At 50.5% G+C, this 21,020-nt stretch overlaps 2 protein-coding genes across 5 annotated transcripts; one reads left to right on the top strand and one right to left on the bottom strand.

Annotated features, from left to right (window-relative positions):
• Positions 1-856: 856 nt before the first annotated feature.
• On the bottom strand, positions 857-9,456 carry KHNYN (KH and NYN domain containing). 4 transcript variants are annotated; one of them, XM_060619382.2, is made up of 8 exons: positions 9,374-9,456; positions 8,379-8,599; positions 6,404-7,515; positions 6,146-6,276; positions 5,964-6,060; positions 3,047-3,154; positions 2,736-2,837; positions 857-2,183 (listed from the first exon to the last, which is right to left on the bottom strand). In XM_060619382.2, the coding sequence occupies exons 2-8, from the start codon at positions 8,577-8,579 to the stop codon at positions 1,931-1,933; spliced, it is 2,004 nt and encodes a 667-aa protein (XP_060475365.2). In that variant the 5' UTR covers positions 8,580-8,599; positions 9,374-9,456; the 3' UTR covers positions 857-1,930. The 4 variants fall into 4 exon arrangements, with proteins under 4 accessions (XP_060475365.2, XP_060475363.2, XP_060475364.2 ...); XM_060619380.3 differs by having other exon boundaries at positions 8,710-9,422; XM_060619381.3 differs by having other exon boundaries at positions 9,237-9,422.
• Positions 9,457-9,556: 100 nt separating this feature from the next.
• CBLN3 (cerebellin 3 precursor) lies at positions 9,557-13,165 on the top strand. Its single transcript, XM_060619386.3, has 3 exons — positions 9,557-10,658; positions 10,966-11,085; positions 11,439-13,165. The coding sequence occupies exons 1-3, from the start codon at positions 10,359-10,361 to the stop codon at positions 11,634-11,636; spliced, it is 618 nt and encodes a 205-aa protein (XP_060475369.1). The 5' UTR covers positions 9,557-10,358; the 3' UTR covers positions 11,637-13,165.
• The last annotated feature ends 7,855 nt before the right edge of the window (positions 13,166-21,020 follow it).

The raw sequence follows: 21,020 nt of genomic DNA, 5'->3' as shown, positions 1-21,020 counted from the left end.
TCATGAAGCTGCAGTAGGACAAAGCCAACATCCCCACCTGTAAGAAGCTTGGGACTTGCCTCTCATCTGATTGGGCCGACTTCAAGCAACCAGAGTCCCTAGCACGAAAGGACAGTTGGGTCCCTCTGGCCTACTGTCCCGATTGTGTGCCACGCCTTGACCAGTAGTTCCCCCTAGCCCCCAGTTTGGGGCCAGATTACCCAATCTCCTTTCTTCCCAGAGGACTAGGAGTTGTCTGTGAGTCAGTCACCCCACAGCTAGCCTCTTTGCCACACACCTGCCCCTAGGTCAGGTCTATACAGGCTAGTGCTATAAAGCCCTAATGGGAGAAGAACTGAAGACACTCTCCATCATCCAGCTCCCCAACACTAATTGCTGGAATGAAGAACGGAGATGGCAGTACTTAACTCGCTGTGTGCCACTCAGGCAGATGTCCACAGCCGTAAAAGAACCATGTCCAGGGACTCGCTGCAGAGCCCGGACAGCACAGAATCCAGGGGCACTTGTCCTACTTCTTTATCTGGTCTTGGACTCTTCAGGAAGTTGACGGGCTCTGTATTGTTCCTGAGAGAATGACCCACCCAAAGGTAGATGTAACAGAAAAGCATATTTGGGGGCTGCAACCAATACTGTCCACAGATGAAATGTGCAACCTTGGAGTAGTCAATTTTCTGGCACAGGAGGACTTGAAGCAGATAAAGGACAGGATGTAGGAATCAGGATGACAGTAGTCGATCTGGTGGCCAGTCAGGTGCCTTCTGACTTGGACCCTTTGGTTTTCATTTTCCAGATAATTGGTTCATCTCAATACCACCTCTATAAACCCTTCCATCCCCATACACATGCACACAGAGCAGAAGGGGGCCTCACTTTATGCAGTAAATGTGTTCTGTAGAGAAAATGCTGGGGTCAGATCACATTAACATTGTCATTGCAGACAGAGCATGGCTTCATCAGTTTGGCGAACGCTCAACACTTCAGCAAGTGCATCTCAACGGGGACTTTCTGACACATTCGTGAATCTGTAAACAAACACTTGAATGCAACAGGAGAGCTGCCATTTATAGGAACCCTGAGAGTATTTTGGTAATGCAAACAGCCACCCCTAATTAACTGTTTTATAAATGTGGATTTGGGGGAGTTGCCCAAAAGGGACGCAGCCATGATAGGGCACATTATACTGAGGACGCAGTGTTAAAATCTAGGGCACGGGCCCTGGGGACTGAGGATCCTCAGCTCTCTGAAAGTGAGGTTTTGGTTAGGAAGCCTGTGCAGCCACAGACAGACACACCTGAGACTTGATGCAAGTACCTTTCCTCCAAGGAGCTTTCCCCCACATTCTCATTTCTCTTCCCAGCTGGCATTTTTGCTCCTGATTTATACACAGAAGTAAAGGCCAAGCAGCTCAATCAAGGTCACAGACAGGCATAGCTGAGACCGGAAGCCAAGTCTCCCTCTGCCTTCACCAGCTCCCTGCTGCCCCACTGTGACCCAGACCCCATAACACTAGCCTCCCCAGGGCCCAGCATCCCCCTTCCCAGCCAGGCCTAGGAAGCAACCTGTCCTCTGACCTGCCAAAGCCAGGGCAAGGAAAGGCTTCGCTTTCTTGCCACCTGCTCTTCGTCCCCCACCCCCGTCTCCATCCCCAACTCAATTTGAAGGAGGAGCTAGCAGTCCCAATCTCCAGGACCTACTCTTCCCAGCAGCCCCCACTCCCTACAGAAACCCTGTGCTATGGCAAGGTTGAGAAGTTAAGGCTGAGCAGAACCTCCTGAGAGCTATTTGAGGTCCTGACTCCAGATGAGATCAAGTCGCACCAACTCAGAGTGAGTCTAGGTCAGGATCTGAGCAGCACGAGGACCCTCACAGAAAATGCTGAGTTGGGTGAGGCTGGAGCTGACGGTATAGCAGCCACTCGGACAGGTGAGACTCAAAAGTTGAGGCTCAGTAGGGCCTCCGAGAGCTGGTTGATGTCCCGGCAGTATGGCTCCCGCTGCAGGATGAAGTCCACCTTGTGATCCTGGCCCCAAAACACCTCCAGCAGCTGGCGCCGGAGCCGCTCTGTCTCCCGAGTCTTCCGAATGCCACCACCGCCTTTTTCCTCCTCTTCTCTCCCCTGCTGCTGATGACCGTGTTCTGTGAAGGCCATGGAAGGATGCTGAGCCTTAGAAGACCCCTGAGCCCTGGGAAGAAACAGAACAAGAAAAGCTGATGAGCATCACGGAGGGAAGTTAGAGCCCAGGGGGCATCCCAGTTAACTGCCTGGCCTATTCCCGGCTTGGAGGGAGGGGGGAGGTGGGGAATGGTCCTGAAGTTCCCCAATATGACCACTGAGTGGCAGTATCAACCCACTTCTGAAGGGGAGGACATTTCCTTTGGAGCCAGGAAGGTGAACCCTGCCACTGGTATGATCTAGTTTAAGTCTAATATATTGACTACTTACTTCATGGTTCGGCACAGATGTGCTAAATACAACTGGCTATAAGTAAAAGCAACCATGTTCCAAATAATCCACCAAACATGGATCAGGGGAAGCTTCCCTCCCAGCCTGGAGGGTCTATGTCAGGATTCCCTGAAAAGCAGTTAAATACGGCCAAGCCCACCGCAACCGGAACCACTGAAGAATTAAGCTGGCCCAGATTGAGGTCACACTTCCCCCCAAGTCTCCAGGTCCACAAAGCCCTTCAGACAGAGGGCCAGGGCTGGGGGCTGTCTAGGAGAAGCTGGGGCGTTACCTGACTGGCTTCTTCAGGAACTCATCCAGTGTGGGGCCGTTTCGCCCCAATGGATCATCAGGAACCATGAAGAGGTTTCCCACAAAGGTGAAGGGCAGTAGGCTGGATGGGGACAGAGAATGTATGGTCACAGAGGGACCCTTAAGAACCTCCCAGACAGCTGAGACCAGCAACACCAGAAAATTACTGGCCACCGTATCCTTCAAGGCAGTATCAAGCCCCTTCCCAGAGTCTTCACCCGATGGCAGAACAGAACTGGTTTAGAGAAAGGTCCGAGTATGCGCCCTGTTCTCAGGGGAGGGTTCCCTCACCGCTCCCTGATGATCGCCATCCACTTCTCAGACTCCTCCGCCAGGTCCCGGAACTGGTCATTGGAGACAATGACCCCGTCGGTCTCTTCAGCCAGCTTCACCATGAACCTGTCTCAAAAACCACGGCAGCCGTTCTGGGATACTCCAAGGCCCCAACCCCAGAGTATCATCGACTTCCATGACCCACTTCTGGGCATGGAGATCTGACCCCCCCACCCCCCACCTCACCTTGACCCAGTCACTAAGTGACTGCCAGATTCAGGTGCCATAGTTAAGAGAGGAAACAGACAAATCCGCATGGTCTCCCAAGAGCATCCCCTCTATCCACCACAACCCTCCACCCAACACTTTGTGCCTCATTCATGAGAGACCGTGAGATCTGGCTCCAGCTCTGTCTCCTTCCATCCTCCCCCATCAGTCACAAATCCATCATGCTCTTCCTCTGAAGAGCCTTCCACTCTGCCCCCTTCCTTTCCAGTCCTACCATTACCCTTAGCTATTTGAACATTGCACCTGAGATACTGCATAGCCTCCTGATAAGGGGTGCCCTGACCCCAGCCATTTACCACCCTCAAGTCTCTCCTGCCCTCCCCTAAAAGAACACGCATTTCCCCCAAACAAAACTCTTCCCTCCTTGCCATTTATCTACCGAATAAAGTCCACAGGGCTGGCAGCTACGGCCTTCTAGAACCCAGCTCAATCTACCTGTACAGCCGTATCTCTTCTGGTATTCTCTAATGTACTCTCAACTCTGACAAAATCAATGATCAGATAACACCCTGTTCTCCAAACATGCCCTGTGCTGTCTGACTGCCACCATGCTTCTCAGACGATTCCCTCCATCTGGAGGTGCTTCCCAAACCTCACTGGATGAACAGGATCATCAGGGAACTTTTAAAAGAGATGCCTGGGCCTCACTTTAGTAATTCTGATTCCACAAGATGAGATAGGACTCTTGAGGCAATGGGTGGGGGTCTTTTACAACAGGTTTAGAAGCCAAAAAGCTGGGGCCCAGCCCACATCCTCAATCAACAAAAAAACTTGCTAATCTCTCCCTTCCCATAAAATCCCCACCAGAAGGGGGCTCCCTTTCCTCCGAGATGCCATAGTGTTTGGTTTATGGTTTGTTTGGGCTCTGAAATCAATAATCAGGCCTTCCCTAATTCCCAGCACCCCCACCTCCTTCTACAGGCCATGTGCCTACTGCTAGGTGCTAAGTGGGCAGGCAGTATTTGAAAGACAGTGTGGTGAACAGGGAACGAGTGATAAACGTTAGGTGTAACATGACTGGTTCTGAGTTTCTGTCTGGGAAACGCATGAAGGAGATGACATATAAATGTACACGGTATCATATGATAATAGAAAAGGTATTTGCAGGTTAAGGGTATTTTACTGTCATGTTACTTCTGTTGCTCAGCAGTATTCATTCAGTAGGCCTATGCTATGCACCACTCTGCTACTCACTGTAACTAGACAAAATTCCAAATTCATATTGTGCTGTCTGCCTACCGGGACCTACATAACAGACACGTGCCTTTAACATTCATTACAACTGACTCGCTCTTCAGTTTCAATTCTGTGTCAGTGCTGGTGTGGAAAGGTTCCATGTCTTGGATAATCTGTGAAATCTAGACATAAAACAGAAGAGCACTGGGAGAAAGTGAACTGCCTTTTTGTAGAATACCATTTGTTCGTTAGGGAGAAAAAAGTATTTGAAAAGACAAAATATATAATCACTGTGGCTTGGAAACTCATTTTTTTTCTTTAAGACTGAAAATCCTAGGGAATAAAGAACTTGTAATTGCAAACAACGAATTGGCTTTTAAAATCTGCCCATTTCCCCCTCTATGTGTGTACCCTGGGGAGGGAATGTGCCCTGGATTTTTTATTTAAACAATTTGACAGCTTTAACTGCTCACTTTGCCTTTGCCATGTAGTATAGCCTTTGTTTGTTAAGAGTTAACCACCACTCTTGGGGCGCCTGGGTGGTTCAGTCGGTTAAGCATCTGACTTCAGCTTAGGTCGTGATCTCACAGCTCATGAGTTCAAGCCCCACATCGGGCTCTGCACCGACAGCTCGGAGCCTGGCGCCTGCTTTGGATTCTGTGTCTCCCTCCCTCTGCACCTCCCCCACTCACACTCAGTCTCTGTCTCTCAAAAACAAAACATAAAAATTTTTTAAAAAGGTGACCACTCTTACTCTATGCATTCCTGTGTGACAGACAAGAGACCTACTGCCATAGTTGAGGGGATCCATGACAAGTCAAGGACTATCACTGTACACTTGCCTGGCACCTTGAGTGAGGCAAGCACATACCTTAGCTTCTTTTGATATTCACAAGGAGGGTGAACAGATAGAAGAGGACCCTGGGACAAAGAGGTTAACCCGTTAAGAGACTGGTCTGTAGTCAGAGTCAAGGAGTAGGTACAACTTGGGGCTCAAATTCAGATCTTCAACTTCTAAGTCCAGTGATGTTCCTATTGTAACACGTTTTGTATCATCTTAGTATGGCCGCGCTGTGTTTCTTCCTTTGCCTTTGTTATTTTGAACAGCTACACCGGTACTTCCAGGGGGTTTTCTCTACATGTTTGGAAATTTGGGCTGTAAGAAGTTATTTATGTCACCAGCTTTCCCAGCTTCCCATTAAACTAGTATGTTCTAGACAGTAAGGCACTATATAAATACAAGGCATCATTTAGTCTGATGAATCAAAAATGAATGAATGGGCAAACACAGTTGTCTACCTTCTGTCTCCTCTGGCCTGGATTCATCCAGGTACGCGGAGGAGTAACTGGCCATTTTCCCGCTGCCCAGACTTAGAGACCGCACAAAGGGTCAGGGGCTTCCATCCCCGCCTCGGCTGCCCCCACTGTGCTTCTTGAATCTCAACATTGGGGCCAGGAGAGAAGCAAGTACCTATCATCGTAGGAGGAGATCCTCTTGCCATCCATGACTCGGGAGGGAGTGAGAGAGAGCAGGCTGAGGGAGTATAGCTTTTGCAGGAAGTGGCCCTCTAGAGAAACAGAGGAGCACAATGGGGTTATCCTCAAGTTGAAACGGGGCCTCTCCCGGGTTACAAAACATTGTGCCCAACTCACCTCTGACCTTGGCATCCTTACTGAAGCGCCACTGAGGCACAAAGACAGTTATGTCACGGTGGCCCCGGTCCCAGAAGTACTGCACAGCAATGGCAATGCCCCGGCTGGAGAAGTAGTGTTGGAGGCCATGCCTGCAGTGGGAAGGGGTCAGCGCTCTAGGGCTCCAGAGACGGGGCCTCTCAGCATGTGTCCCCAAGATCCATAAAACTGTTCATATCATCCCCCTCCCTGGGATCCTCTGTCCCACCAGGTACTCACACCATGGCCACATTGCTGCCATCAATGACAATGTGACGGAGGTCTGGCTGGCCAGGCACATTGGCAAGGCACAGGGTGAAAGGGTCCTGCAGGGCCTCCTGGAAACGCTGCGTGCCAGTCACCAAGTTGCCCCCGCGGGTACCTCGTTTCCACGGAGACCCACGGCCTCGAGCCACGACCTGCTGCTTGTCTCCCCTGTCTCCTCGGTCTCCACAGTGCCACGGGGGTTCGGGTGCAGGTGGAGGGCTAGGCACCCTTGGAGGTGAGGCCTTCCCATTGTGTAACCGCTGGAGGAGGGAGGCTCCCCGGGGCTGAGCTGCCCTCGGATAGGGACCCTGGGCACCAGGAGGCTCACTCTGGACACAGAACCGTCCTCTGTCCTGAGGCACCCCCTCCTTCCCCAGGCCCTTTCCTGTCAGGGGCCCTACCTGCCCTGCCTCTCCTCCTCCTGGCTGTGATCTGAAGGCCCCTTCTTTCTCCCAGGCCTCTTGCCCAGGCAGCTCCTTCCACCCCAAATCCATCTCCCTGGGACCACCCTGCTTCCCTCCCTCCTTCTCCATAACATGTCTCTCTCCCCGTGACTCTTGCCACCTTGTAGGTCCAGTGTGCAGGGACTCCCTGCCTTCACTCGAGAGAGCTCTGACTCCCTGGTACTGAGCACCCAGTGGGCCCGAGCTCCCCCCGACCCAGGGGGGTATTGCATGGGGCCCCTGCCCTCTGGATGCCTCCTGCACCAGACTCAACAGTTCCTCCTGGACAGCCAGGGGCAGCTGTAGCAGGGCCTCTCTGTGGGCATCCCCATAGGGCTGCAGCAGGGCGGAGAAGTCTCTCAGCACTCCGGCACACTGAGAGACTCTGGGGGATCGCCCTGGCTGAAAGTCCCAGCTCAGCCGCTCCACCAGCTCCTCCACTCTGCTCTGAGCCATGACGAAGGCCTCAGTCAGGCCACTGACCATTAGCGAGCCGGGCAGCCCAGGCACCAGGTGGGCTGATGTGCTCCAGACCAGACAATCAAGGAAGAAGCCCTGGGCTCCCAGGAAGATGCAGTGCAGTTTGGGTGGGTAGTGGATTTCATTCTGCAACTCTGGGCTGCAGAGACCCTTCAGGAACTCCTGGGGGAGGAACGGGGATAGGGGATAGGAAAAAAGGAGACTTCTGGAATTCTACATGGCCCAGTAGCCTCTTCAGGCCCATTGCACACCACCACCACCCCATCCCTGAGTTCCAGGACGCCTGGGCAGAGCAATGGAGCCCCACAGAGCCTGACAAAGGTGAGGGTTAAAAAGGGATCAAGAATCTCACTTCTTTTCCCTTTTCAGCTGATAGGGCTACGGCTAATATTTCCACTTAGAACCTGACTCAACTTAAGATATTATTATAATAAACTGATCACAAGGCCATCTCTCTAAATATGTATTCGTGCTAAATATGTATGCGTGCGTATGCGTGTTGTAGATTTCCATCACAAGGACTGTCATTTGCTAACTTTTGCTGGACTCATGCTTTATCTCATTCACAATAAGTCCAATGAAGTGGATACTGCTATTATTCACATTTCATAGATAAGGAAAGGGAGACTCGGTCATGAGGCCACCCCATGAGGTAAGTGGAGCTGTACTAGAACCTCTGACGGCAGGAAGCAATGGGGCCTGGCTTCCCATCCCCCAGTGAATTCCTTGGTGGGGCCTGCTTGCCCAACCGGATTATCTCTAGTCTTCAAAAACAGCACAACTGATTTGAGTGGAATCACCTGTCTCTAAGTCCTGGCAGAACCTGGCTCAACATAGCTCAAATGAAACCAAAACTCCAGATAAATACAGATTTGCAAAGTCCCTCAAAAGATGACAGTCACTGAGGTTGCCAGTAAGACAACCAAGGAGTGAGTGGAGCTCCTCCCCAGCGGCCCCTCCTCTGCTCTGCCTCCCTGTAGGGGAGGGAGACATTGTTCCCCAAAGGGTCAGAGAGGGGTGTTCACCTTGGCTCTGCTGGCGTTCTCCTTGGGGCCCTCCAGCTGCAGCCAGATGTGAGGGTTTTCAGGACAGTCCTTTGGGAGGACACTCATCCCCACGCTGAAGATGCGCTCCACGTAGGGTTGCTGCTCCCGCACCTTGTCCTCAGCCTCCGCAGACACGGCAAAGCGGTCAGGGGACGGGGAGCCAGCCCCCCAGGTGGGCATGGCTGCTTGGCCACCCAGCCCTGGAAGGAGGGAAGGCAGCTCAGAGCCTCCTTGTCCCCTTAACCCAAATCTTGGGTCTCCCACCCTACACCAGCTATCAACAGGTCGCGATACCAATCTAGTAAACAACCTGGGTCCATCCTGGGGGTAGGAAGAGAATGTCAGATTATCCGGAACCAGGTCTTCTCTCCGGAGAGGAAGTCATGGGCAAACAAGGCTGCCTACTGGGGATGGGCATCTGGCCTTTGGAAAAGGCTGACCACAGCCCTAAGCAGGAAGAGTGGGGGCTCCAGCTCGGTCTGGAGGCCAGAAGTGGAGAGATGACAAAAGAGTCCCTCTCCTCAGGATCTCTGCAGTCTCCGCGTCCAAGACGGCCTCTTAAAGATGAATCCGCACCAGGGCTTGAACTGGGATGTCCTCTGGAGTCCCTGGTCTGCCATTTCCAAGGTTCTAGCCCCTCCCACCTCTCCCCCTCCCTCCGCCGTCCGCCGCTCTTCTAGGTAGCGCCAAGGCCCCACCCGGGGCCCAGGGGTCGAGCCGGGTCCCGCCCACAGCCGCCAGCTGCCACCGCCCCCGGCGCCCTTCCCCCGGCCGCGCTCAGCACAGGGGCCTCCGGCTCGGCTCCCGCCGCCGGGGCACGGGGCAGAGCGCGCCTACCCGCCTTGGCCGCCTGTTTCGGCCTCAGTACAGTGGGCGCCTCTCGGTGCCTGCAGGCCCCAGCTTCACCCGCGCCCCAGGCCCAGCGGAGAAGGGCTGGGAGCCCAAAACTGGGCGGGCCTTCCCGAAGTCCTCACCCAACGGGGACCTGTCTTCGCCACATCTCGAACAGTTTTTTGAGTCACTTCCTGGCCCGGGGCGGAGTCAGCCAGGCCCCACCCGGCGCAGGGCGGGCTCCGGGCCCTAGCGCGCGCCTGCCGCCGGGACCCTCCCTGACCCGCCCCCGGCCCGCCTCCCGGCCCCGCCCACTCGCCCGGGGTTCGCTTGGGCTCAGCTTCCAAGCCTGCCTGATGGGTTCACCTCTCCCGGTAAATCTGGGTTCTCGCTCGTTCTGCGCAGTTGTTTCTCGGGAGAGAGGAACCACTCATTGAGAGCTGGAGGTGAAGAGGATCCCTTCGGATAAAGATGTGGAAGATCAAGGAGAGAAAGAGACTGGCCCACGGTCACAAGATACTGACACGGTTGGCCCAAGCACTTTCCACCACGATCGTAGGGGAAAGACAAGGTCACCCGCTTTCTTCTAATGGCGGAAAGGGGCCACTGAGAGGGCTGTTGACTAGTGAGGGATTTTAAGAGGAGAGGAATGAGGAAAAGGAGGGGCTGTACGAGCTGTGTGGCGCATAGATGCACGCTCACTGGCATACACCTACAGGCTCTCACACATTCTCACAGGCACATGTACACTTTTACACACCAAGTTCTCTATGGTCCCAGATCCAGCCTTCAGTGCTCTCCAGAGGGGCTGCCCTGGGTTCTGGCTGTAGCCCTTCTGTCTCTCTGCTTCATCCCTCCTCTCCCTCCTAGCGCCCAACTGCTGTCACTTCGTGCCCTGCCAAGGAGGAGGGAACTGCAGTGACAGCAGGAGAGAGAGGCAGGACAGAGTCGTGGGGGTACAGAGAGGTATGGAGAGGGAGATGCTGAGACCAGGTTAACAGTGAGACCCAGAGAGGGGGCTGAGGAGCAGGGTGAGGGGTGGTGAGAGCCCCGGGGGAAGCAGGAACTGAAAGGAGCGGCAAGAGGGGACAAGACAGGAAGACTTGTGGGTCACAGAACAACTCAGCCATGCCAGGAGCAAAGCGACACTGGCGACCAAGACTCCCACCCAGCCCCAGGCTGCCCTTGGCCCTGATACTTCTGACCCTAGGGAATGGGTGGGCCCAAGAAGGGGCAGAGCCTGTCCTCCTGGAGGGGGAATGCCTGGTGGTCTGTGAGCCTGGCCGAGCTGCTGCAGGGGGGCCTGGGGGAGCAGCCCTGGGAGAGGCCCCCCCAGGAAGAGTGGCATTTGCTGCAGTCCGAAGCCACCACCACGAGCCAGCAGGGGAGATCAGCAATGGCACCAGTGGGGCCATCTACTTTGACCAGGTAATCCCCCTACCCTTGTCCAGTGGACGTGTAATGACCTGAAATCAACTACTCAAACCCACTTGGCTCTTAAGGAAAATCCCCCTACTGTGACTAGGTGCTCCTCCGCTCCTCTGCCCTGCTGCCTGTCTCCCTTCCCTACACCCCTACCCACACTCCTCCTTGCCCGTTCTCATCATTTCTTGTGAATCTGTGCATTCCTCCTGTTCTTATCTACCTGCCACCCCTTCTTTTCCTTACTCACTGCCCTGTCCCATAAGCCAGTAGTTTCCCTCAACCCCCACTCAGCAGAGTCTGCTTCCCACAGGTCCTGGTGAATGAGGGTGGTGGCTTTGACCGGGCCTCGGGCTCTTTTGTGGCCCCTGTTCGTGGTGTCTATAGCTTCCGGTTCCATGTGGTGAAGGTGTACAACCGCCAGACTGTCCAGGTGACCTGTGTACTGGGGCCCTGTCCTGGCTCAGGAGGGGAGGGAAGGGAGAGGAAATAAGTAGAGTCCTGCTAACTCCTAGGCAGTCCCTCCCTTGACGGTGTCCTTGGCTGGGGGGTGGGGGTGGTGCGGCTGGCAGGAGGAAGAGAGGAAAGGACCTGTCTAGCAGAGAGTGTGGAGGAGGTACTGAGTCCAACCCTGGCCATCCCCCAGCCCCCCAATGAGCGTGTGCTGAGCCCCAAGTTCCCAGGATTGCAGAGTATCCCTTGGGAGCTGGAGAAAAGAAGAAGCCCTCGGGCAAGTGGGGGATCTTGGGATAAAGGGAGAAGTGCTAACTGGGCTCATCTCACCAGGTGAGCCTGATGCTGAACACGTGGCCCGTCATCTCAGCCTTTGCCAACGACCCTGATGTGACCCGAGAGGCAGCCACCAGCTCTGTGTTACTGCCCCTGGACCCTGGGGACCGAGTGTCCCTGCGCCTGCGTCGGGGGAACCTACTAGGGGGCTGGAAATACTCAAGCTTCTCTGGCTTCCTCATTTTCCCACTCTAAGGGTTCAGGCCTTTCAAGGACTGGAATCTAACCCCTGCCTTCTGCCCTCTGCCCTCTGCCCTCTCCTGCCCCAGAAGCAGCATCTTTGGAGTAGGAGAGAGGCTCCCTCTGGCTGCCTGTATTCCACCTTCTTGCATGGAACCCTGTGCCTAACACCCAAGGTGAAGAGTAGAGCTGTGGTGTCTGGGGACCTGGCCCCCCTCACCTACCCTCCCACCCCCATCCTCCCACTGCCTCTCTTTGTGCCTGCAAGGTATGGCAGGTGGCAAGGCCTGTGCTACTTTGCAGAATCTGCTCTTCCTGTTCCTCCACCCCCAGCCTTCTGCTCAGTGCTATTTGGGGACAGGTGGCACAGGTGAGCCTGACGGGCCCCCCCACAGGGACCCAGATGGACCAGCCTCAGTGTACCCTGCAGGCTCCTTCCTATGAGGTGTGCCAGCATCACGGATCTTGGCCAGCACAGTCAGAAGCCGAGCCAGCACAGTGTGGGCTAGGGCAGGAGGCTTAGCCACCAGCAGAAGTGTGGGGAGGACCACAGGACAGCCCAGAGCCTGTGGCTGGTGGGGCAGGAAGGCCATGTGCCCAGACTGAACATGGTACACACTTTTCATGTACACTGGGGCAGCCAGCAGACAGTGAATCTGGGCATCCATCTTTGCAAGGTCCCTGATGGACTCTGGCCCTCACCTCCCCACCTAAGACGTGGGGTGTGTGTGTGTTTGCTGCAGCCAAGAGTGGGTGTACTGAGCTTCCTTGGACAGCTGGAGGTAGGGGTAGACAGTCACACGTGGGCAAGTATTGATCTCCAAGCATGACACATGTCAATGACGCGGCCACCTCCTAGAACCTTTGTGATCTGAACTTCAACGACTCCACATTCTGACCGCCACCGCCACCCTCCCAGCTCTCTCAGCTACCTTCACTGTACCTGTCCCAAACTAGTCCTAGCCTCTCTTCTTTCTCCTGATTTGTGCTGTTTTGTCCTCCTTCTTAAACTTCCTATTATCTTAGATGCTATGATTCATCCCCTCAGCCACTCTCCTGCCAGTGTTATAAAATCTCTATGTCTTACCGCACGCTGTCCCATTCTCCCAGCATGGATAAACCTATCAGTAAAGCAACTAGAGAATGACGGTCAATGAGAAACCACAGGAGCCCTGAAGAGACAAGATGCCATTTACAATTTGGATCAGGGGTTACAGGATACAAGCAGGTATGTTTAGAGAAGAGAAATGTAAAATTGTATATTTGAGTCAAATTAAAAAGGAAATTAGTAATGCTTAAATTACATAGGAAACACCAACGCGGATTTGTGGTTTTCAAAAGAAGTAACTTTTTCAAAATTTGTCACTAAAGTAGCCTAGAAACAATATTAGAACAAATCTGATATGCATTCTGAGCACCTGGACCTTTGCCTCAAATATGATTCACCTTTAAAAGAACTTGGGGCGGGGCGCCTGGCTTGCTCAGTTGGTAGAACGTGTGACCCTTGATCTAGGGGTTGCAGTTTAGAGCCCCACATTGGGTGTAGAGATTACTTAAAAATAAAAGTCATAGGGGTGCCTGGGTGGCTCAGTCGGTTAAGCGCCGACTTCGGCTCAGGTCACGATCTCGCGGTCCATGAGTTCGAGCCCCGCGCCAGGCTCTGTGCTGACAGCTCAGAGACTGGAGCCTGTTTCAGATTCTGTGTCTCCCTCTCTCTCTGCCCCTCCCCTGTTCATGCTCTGTCTCTCTCTGTCTCAAAAATAAATGAACATTAAAAAAAATAAATTAAAAAATAATAATAAATTAATTAATTAATTAATTAAATAAAATAAAAAGAACAGAACTCCATCTCTTAAATAACTCTATGCCTGGAACATGTTGTTAATGACAAAAAGCAAGGATACGTTTTAAACTGTATCGGGTAGAGCCGAAAAGGCAAAGGAATCCATTTTCAAATTCTCCCACCCCTTGACATGCTGTGACAATTTGATCATCGAAAGGAAAATAATACAGTTAATTGGAACAAGGTGAATTTTTAAAATCCATGACTCTGTAATTATATTTAAAAGGGAAAAAGTCACTATAAAATGTGCAAAAAGATAGTTAATTTATCAAGAGAAGAAGAACAAATATAATCATATATATTTAGCTAATTCTGATAAGTAGAAGACTGTAAATATAGTGAGTATTTTATCTCTTCGTAAGGTATACTTATTTTTCTTTATCTGTATAAGTAGGGAAGGGTGGACACATAGAGCTGTGAGTGATTCCAGAAAAAGTTGGAACTGTATCAAGAATGGAGGAGACTGATTGGCACCATCTGGTCATATATTACAACCAGGAAGAAAGGGAGCCCAACAGTGCGTTGCAAGATGATGAATTAGTCAAACGTCCAAAAGATAACTGCTCACAGCTCAAATTTGATCCTTCATTTCTTGGGAAAGGGAGCCTCTATATCACCAAACTAATTACAATGAGATTGCAGTAACAGCAAACCCAAAATAATAATGGGTTAACCAACAAAGAAGATTATTTCTGTCTCACATAGAAGAATTCACAGATAAAGAGTAGGGCTGGACCACAGTCTTATGATGATTGCAGCCAAGTTTCCCTTCTTGCTGTTCTACCATCTTTAGCTGCCATATCATGGCCCAAGATGGCTCCTTGCACTCCAGCCATTACATTAGCCTTACAGCCCCCCAGGAAGCAGGAAGGAAGAAAGAGCACGCCACCTTCCTTTACAGAAGCCTTCTGAAAGTTGCCCCCAACATGCTGATTACATCTCATTGGCTAGAATTTAGTCACACCTGGCCACACCAGGCCAAGGAGAGAGGCTAGGAAATCGAGTCTTTATTCCGGACAGCCATGCTGAGCTAAACATCATGAGTTTTATAATGTGGAAAAAGAGGAGACTGGATATTGAGGAAAAACAACTAGATGTTTTTGAACGTGCAAATGGGCTACATAAATTCGTAAATAATGGCAGGGAAGTTATTGTGTTGGTTTTCTATTGCTATATAACAACTTCAGCAGCTTGACACAACACCTATTTATTATCTCACAGTTTTCTGTAGGTCAGAGTCCAGCAGAGCGTGACTGGATTCTCTACTTGGGGTTTCATAAGGGTGAAAGCAAGGGCTGCCTTCCCTGCTGAAGGGGAAGAATCCACTTTCAAGAGCATTTAGAATTCAGTTCCTTATGGCTGTAGGACTGAGATCCCTGGCACCCACCATCTTTAGGCCAGCAATGTCAGGCCAAGTCCTTCTCACACTTTGAATCTCTCTGACCTATCCTTCTGAGAGTCAGAAGTCTCTGACTTCAGTGGAGAAATTTCTCTGATTTTAAGTGCTCATATGATTCGATTGGGCCTGCCCAGATAATCCAGTCTAATCTTCCTCTTTTGACCTTAATTACATGAGACATCTGGGTGGCTCAGTCAGTTAAGCATCCGACTCTTGATTTCAGTTCAGGTCAAGATCGCATGGTCATGATCTCATGGTCCTGGGTTGGAGCCCTGTGCATCAAGCCCTGTGCCTCAGGCTCTGCGCTGAGCGCAGATTCTCTCTCTCTCTCTTTCTCTGCCCCTTCCCCACTCACTTGCTCACTCTCTCTCTAAAATTAAAAAAAAATTTTTTAATTTAGAAAAAGATTCTCTCTCTGCCCCTCTCCCTCATTTGCTCGCTCTCTCTCTCTCTCTCTCTCAAAGTATAAATAAATAAATAACCTTAATTACATATGAAAATGTCCCTTTTGCTATGAAACATAATTCAGAGGCTCCAGGGATCAGGGCATGGACATTTTTGGAACATCTGCAGGGAACATGGACATTTTTGAAATATCCTAGTCATTAAGTTTTAAGATGGCATCATCTAGGGGCGCCTGGGTGGCTCAGTCAGTTAAGTGTCTGACTTCGGCCCGGGTCATGATCTCACGGTTTGTGGGTTCAAGCCCCACATCAGGCTCTGTGCTGACAGCTCAGAGACTGGAACCTGCATCAGCTTCTGTGACTCCCTCTCTCTCTGCCCCTCCCCTGCTCATGCTCTGTCTCTCTCTGTCTCTCAAAAATAAATAAATGTTGAAAAAAAAAAAAAAAGATGGCATCATCTAAAGGAAAGGCATCCTGGGGCATCTGGGTGGTTCGATTGATTAAGCAGCCAACTTTTGGTTTCGGCTCAGGTCATGACTTGGAGATTTGTGAGTTCAAGCCCAGTGTTGGGCTCTGCACTGACATCACAGAGCCTGCTTGGGATTCTCTGTCTCCTGCCTCCCTCTCTCTCTGCCCCTCCTCTGCGCGCTCTCTCTCTCTCTCTCTCAAAGATAAATAAACATCTAAAGAATGTATTGGGGCGCCTGAGTGGCTCAGTCGGTTAAGCGCACGACTTCAGCTCAGGTCATAATCTCGTGGTTTGTGAGTCCGAGCCTATGTCAGGCTCTGTGCTGACAGCTCAGAGCCTGCAGCCTGCTTCACATTCTGTGTCTCCCTCTCTCTCTGCTCCTTCCCCACTCGCACTCTGTCTCTCTCTCAAAATAAGTAAATGTTAAAAAAAGATTTTTTTAATGTATTATAAATAAAATAATTTAATTTAATTTAAAAATAAAATAAAGGCATCCAGTTACAACACACAAATCACATGGAAAAAGCATGGGTTTAAGAAATTCCCATGGTATACAAGGTAAACACTGGCTCAGATTTTAGTCATTTTATTTAATTTAAAAAAAATTTTTTTAATGTTTATTTTTGAGAGAAAGAGAGACACAGAGTGAGAGTGGGGGAGGGTCAGAGAGAGAGAGAGGGAGACACAGAACCCGAAGTAGGCTCCAGGCTCTGAGCTGTCAGCACAGAGCCCCATGCAGGGCTCAAACTCATGAACCATGACATCATGACTTGAGCCAAAGTTGGACGGACGCTCAACCGACTGAGCCACCCAGGCGCCCCAAATTTTTGTCATTTCAGAAGATTTTCCAGTTCCCAGGTCCCAGCCAATCATTCATTGATTAATCATATAAAACTTCATCTGCCCTGAGATAATGTTCTTTGGGATTATCTAAATTCAGAAATTGGTCTGAACTGAGATAGTGTCCATCTCTTGGGTCTACAAACCCATTTTTATAATATGTGTATACACATAGTATAGGTGTAATAAATTTCATGGTCCTTGTAAGATGTGTGTGGTTTACCAAAATCATGCTTTTAGAGAAATTAATATATTACTGGTGATCCTATCAAAATATGTAGGAGGTTTGAAGTTTACAGGAAATGTTTAAATAATTTGATTTGTAAAATAGGTAGGTTTTGGGGCGTCTGGGTGGCTCAGTCGGTTAAGCGGCCGACTTCGGCTCAGGTCATGATCTCGCGGTCCGTGAGTTGGAGCCCCGCGTCGGGCTCTGTGCTGACAGCTCAGAGCCTGGAGCCTATTTCGGATTCTGTGTCTCCCTCTCTCTGACCCTCCCCGTTCATGCTCTGTCTCTCTCTGTCTCAAAAATAAATAAACGTTAAAAAAAAAATAGGTAGGTTTTGATTTATTGGGTATACAAACCGTGTTTAAATGTTTAAACAATTTTGCTTAAGTAGGTTTATGAGGTAAATAGAATAAACGGTAAATAAACACCAATGGTGGTTAGTGTTCCTCTCCAGGTACAAAAAGCTCCTCAGACTTTAAGAATCCTAAGACTAGAATGCAGCTGTCCTGGGGCGCCTGGGTGACTCAGTCGGCTGAGCAAACGACTCCGGCTCAGGTCATGATCTCGCGGTCGTGAGTTCGAGCCCCACATCAGGCTCTGTGCTGACAGCTCAGAGCCTGGAGCCTGCTTCGGATTCTGTGTGTCCCTCTCTGTCTGCCCCTCCCCGCTCATGCTCTGTCTCTCTCAGTGTCAAAAAGAAACATTAAAAAGAAAAAAAAAAAAAAAAGAATGCAGCTGTCCTGCCTCCCTGTGCCCACACCCTGGCAGCCAATCTCAGCAGAGAAAGTCCCACCACTGAAGGATGCACTGTGGATCTAAACCCATTGGTGTCCAGGGGCACCTGGGCGGCTCAGTCAGTTAAGTATCCAACTTCAACTCAGGTCATGATCTCACAACTCGTGGGTTTGAGCCCCTCGTCGGGTTCTGTGCTGACAGCTCAGAGCTTGGACCCTGCTTTGGATTCTGCGTCTCCCTCTCTCTCTGCCCCTCCGTAGCTCACACTCTGTCTCTCTCTCTCTCAGAAATAAATAAACATTAAAAAAAATTTTTTTTAAACCCATGGTGTCCAGTCACCCCTGTCCCCAATCCTCTGTGCAAATCTTTTGTGGTTTCCTCTGCCAGCTTTTTTCTTCATCCTCCCCAGCATCCAACAGAAGCTTTCTGTTCTTTCCTTAAACCTTTTACACCGCCAGGTCTGCCCCTGTCATCAGCAGCAAACGGGCTCACCCTCAACCTGACTGAAGAAGCAGAAACACCAGGTAGGAACCCTTCCCACCACCACATCCGGAAACTCACCATTCTCATCTCTGCTCCCTCCTGTCTGGTTCAGTAGAAGACGTGTCCCTCTTCTTGTCAAGGCAGCTACCTGCATCCACCAGTCACGGATCTCACTTCCTCCAAACATCCCCTTTCCTTAGTCTCACTTCTCTCTTAAGGTTCAACCTCTCCCTCTCTACTCCTTCCCTTTAGTAGTTAAATAGACTCAAGACTCTTGACTCTGAAAAAGAAAATGATAGGTGTGGAAATAGTTGTAGATACAGAGCTTTATATGTCCCCGGCTCTATGTTCATGTCATCTCTCCTCCTCTTTAGAGTCAAATATTTATGCTCGCCAGTTTCTCACCTCCTGAGTCAACTGTGGCCTCCACTGCTCCACCTAAAATGCTCTCAGCCTGGTCACTCCCAACTTTGGTGTCACTAAAGTCAACGCACATTTCCAGTCCTTCTGTTACTCAAGTCCTCCCTAACATTTGACCCTGTTGGCCACACCTTCCTACCAGAACTCTCTGTGCCAATTTCCCTGACTGTGCACCTTCTGGGCTTGCCCTCCACTCTCTGCCCAGGCTTCAGTTTCTTTTTCAGGCTCCTCTACCCCTCTGCTCAAGTCTTAAATGTTTTTCCTCAAGGTTCTGCCCTAGGATTCCTTCTGGCCTGATACATTCTCAAAAGCTTGAATTTCCATCCATGTGCTGACAGCTTCCACACTTGTTATCTCTATCCCTGATGCATACATTGGACGCCCCACCTTATAGTCAACTATGGTCTTTTCTCCCTACATCTGTTCTCTCTCTGTGTGTCTCTGTTCTCCATAAATGAAACCTCCCTGTTTCCCCAACCCAACACTAGCCGTTGTCCTCAGTTCTTCCCTCTCCCTTATACCCCATAGCCAATCACAACCAGGAGCCCTGTCTATTGTGTTCCACCCCCCTGACTCAAACTACCAGTCTCCTAGATAGAGTTCTCCAGAAGCTTTCTAACTGACCCCTTGGCCTCCAGTTTTGCCTCCCTCAGTCCATTCTCCACACTGGGGCTGCCATACTGATCTATGTAAGTGAACTTCCTTGCATAGCCCTTTAGGGGATCGGTGAGTCTCAGAATGAGACATTACCTAGTGTGGTTTTGAGATCCTTGGCAATCCAGCCGCTACAAGCTCCTGCTTCATGTTGACCATCTATAAGAATGTGGAAGCTTACAAAGTAGCACCAGGTACTAGATGAGGGAAAGTGACACAATCCTGTGTTGGGGGACCCGGAGCTGGTGTATTAAGTCAAGAATATGCAGTTTATGGGGCATCTGGGTGGCTCAGTCGGTTAAGCATCCGATTTAGGTTCAGGTCATGACCTCACACTTCATGAGTTCAAGCCCCATGTTGGGCTTTGTGCTGACAGCTCAGAGCCTGGAGCTTGCTTTGGATTCTGTGTCTCCCTCTTTCTCTGCCCCTTTCCTGCTCATACTCTATCCTTCTGTCTCTCAAAAATAAATAAACATTAAAAAAAAAAAAATATGCGGCTCATGACCTGCTGAGAAGGTCATTATGAGGAGGCACAAGCCACTCACACAGGGCACTGTAGGCAGGTAGCCCGCTCTCCACCGAGCTCTCACCTCAGGAAAGTGAAAACCCCAGGGCCGTTTTCATTAAAGGTGCAGTTTCGGTACATGCACACAAAGGAAGTAGCGACACAAGATTTATTACAGATCCCAGAAACGGGGGTGGGGGTGCACACAATGAACCAAGGGAAGGGCAGGCATTTGTCCCCGGTCACGAGTGAATGAACAGGACGTAGAGAGCAGGGTAACGAGCACCTACTATTCATAAGGTGGTTGGCACAGAGGTCACTAAAATTTTGTGTGCTCAGCTCTCAAGTGGTTATTTTAAAAGGTGCCCCCAGGAAAAGCAAAGTGGGAATTTGGGGTGAGTATCCTAAGCTCTGGTCCTTGAAAACCATCCAGCCTCTGGGCATGAGCGGGGGTTGTCATACTGTGAAATACCCAGGCAGCAACTCAAAATCATTGTTTTCTCATCACACCTCAGAGAAAAGAAGGCCTGGCTTTCAAGTCAAAATTTATCAAGGCCAAGGGAATCGTTCTTGGACCCGCCTAAGGTAAATCGGGACGGGTTTTAGTTTGTACAGCAGTCTGATCCAGACCAACCTGAAATGGAGAAATCTTAACCGACACAGTGTAACACGTTAAGGAAAGACCAGCCATAGATTGAAGGGGGGCAAGGCAGAGTAATCCTAGCAACAAGTGAATATGCTCACAGGAGAAGCAGTGAGCATAGTGGTTAAGACGGTGGCACAGGAGCCTCTCACTTAGTGGCTGCACATGACCTTCCATGACTGAACCTCTCTGTCCCCCATCTTCTTCCTCTATAAAATGGAGAAAACAATTGTATCTACCCCACAGGGTTGGAAAACACTTAGAACAGTGCCTGGCACAAAGCAAGTACTCAATATGTGTAAGTTACTGTTACTGTTTGGATTAGTAAATAAATTAAAAAGGGTGCATGTCCCAAGGATTCTCTGGCAATCTTTAAAAAGCATGTAGGGGGTGGTGGGGCATCTGGGTGGCGCTGTTGGTTAAACATCTGACTCTTGAGCTCAGCTGGGGTCATGATCTCAGTGTGTGACTTCGACCCCTGCATCAGGGGCTGCACTGGTGCACATCTCTCCTTCTCTCTGCCCCTCCCCTGCTTGTACTACTCTCTCTCTCTCTCTCTCTCTCTCTCTCCCCCTCTCTCGTTCCCTGTCTCTCTGTCTCTCAAAATAAATAAATTAACTGAAAAATAATTTTAAAGCATGTAGGGGGGCACCTGGGTGGCTCAGTCAGTTAAGCGTTTGACTCTTAGTTTTGGCTCAGGTCATGATCTCACAGTTTCATGAATTCGAGCCCTGCAACAGACTCTGTGCTAGCAGCTTGCTTGGGACTCTCTTTCTCT

This window comes from Panthera onca, chromosome B3, assembly GCF_046562875.1.
Source record: "Panthera onca isolate mPanOnc1 chromosome B3, mPanOnc1 haplotype 2, whole genome shotgun sequence".
Classification (NCBI taxonomy): Eukaryota; Metazoa; Chordata; class Mammalia; order Carnivora; family Felidae; genus Panthera; species Panthera onca.
The sequence above is the reverse complement of the archived record's forward strand: the minus strand, read 5'-3'. Positions and strand labels throughout refer to the sequence as shown.

Excerpts from the sequence above, each read along its gene's own strand:
- KHNYN (XM_060619380.3), bottom strand. Across the intron at positions 3,155-5,963 it reads ATCTCCTCCTACGATGATAG|GTTCATGGTGAAGCTGGCTG; the intron begins GTACTTGCTTCT and ends TTTTTGAGACAG. Across the intron at positions 2,184-2,735 it reads TTCCTGAAGAAGCCAGTCAG|GGCTCAGGGGTCTTCTAAGG; the intron begins GTAACGCCCCAG and ends GTTTCTTCCCAG.
- CBLN3 (XM_060619386.3), top strand. The coding sequence starts at position 10,359 with ATGCCAGGAGCAAAGCGACACTGGCGACCAAGACTCCCACCCAGCCCC. Across the intron at positions 10,659-10,965 it reads GGGCCATCTACTTTGACCAG|GTCCTGGTGAATGAGGGTGG; the intron begins GTAATCCCCCTA and ends TGCTTCCCACAG. Across the intron at positions 11,086-11,438 it reads ACAACCGCCAGACTGTCCAG|GTGAGCCTGATGCTGAACAC; the intron begins GTGACCTGTGTA and ends TCATCTCACCAG.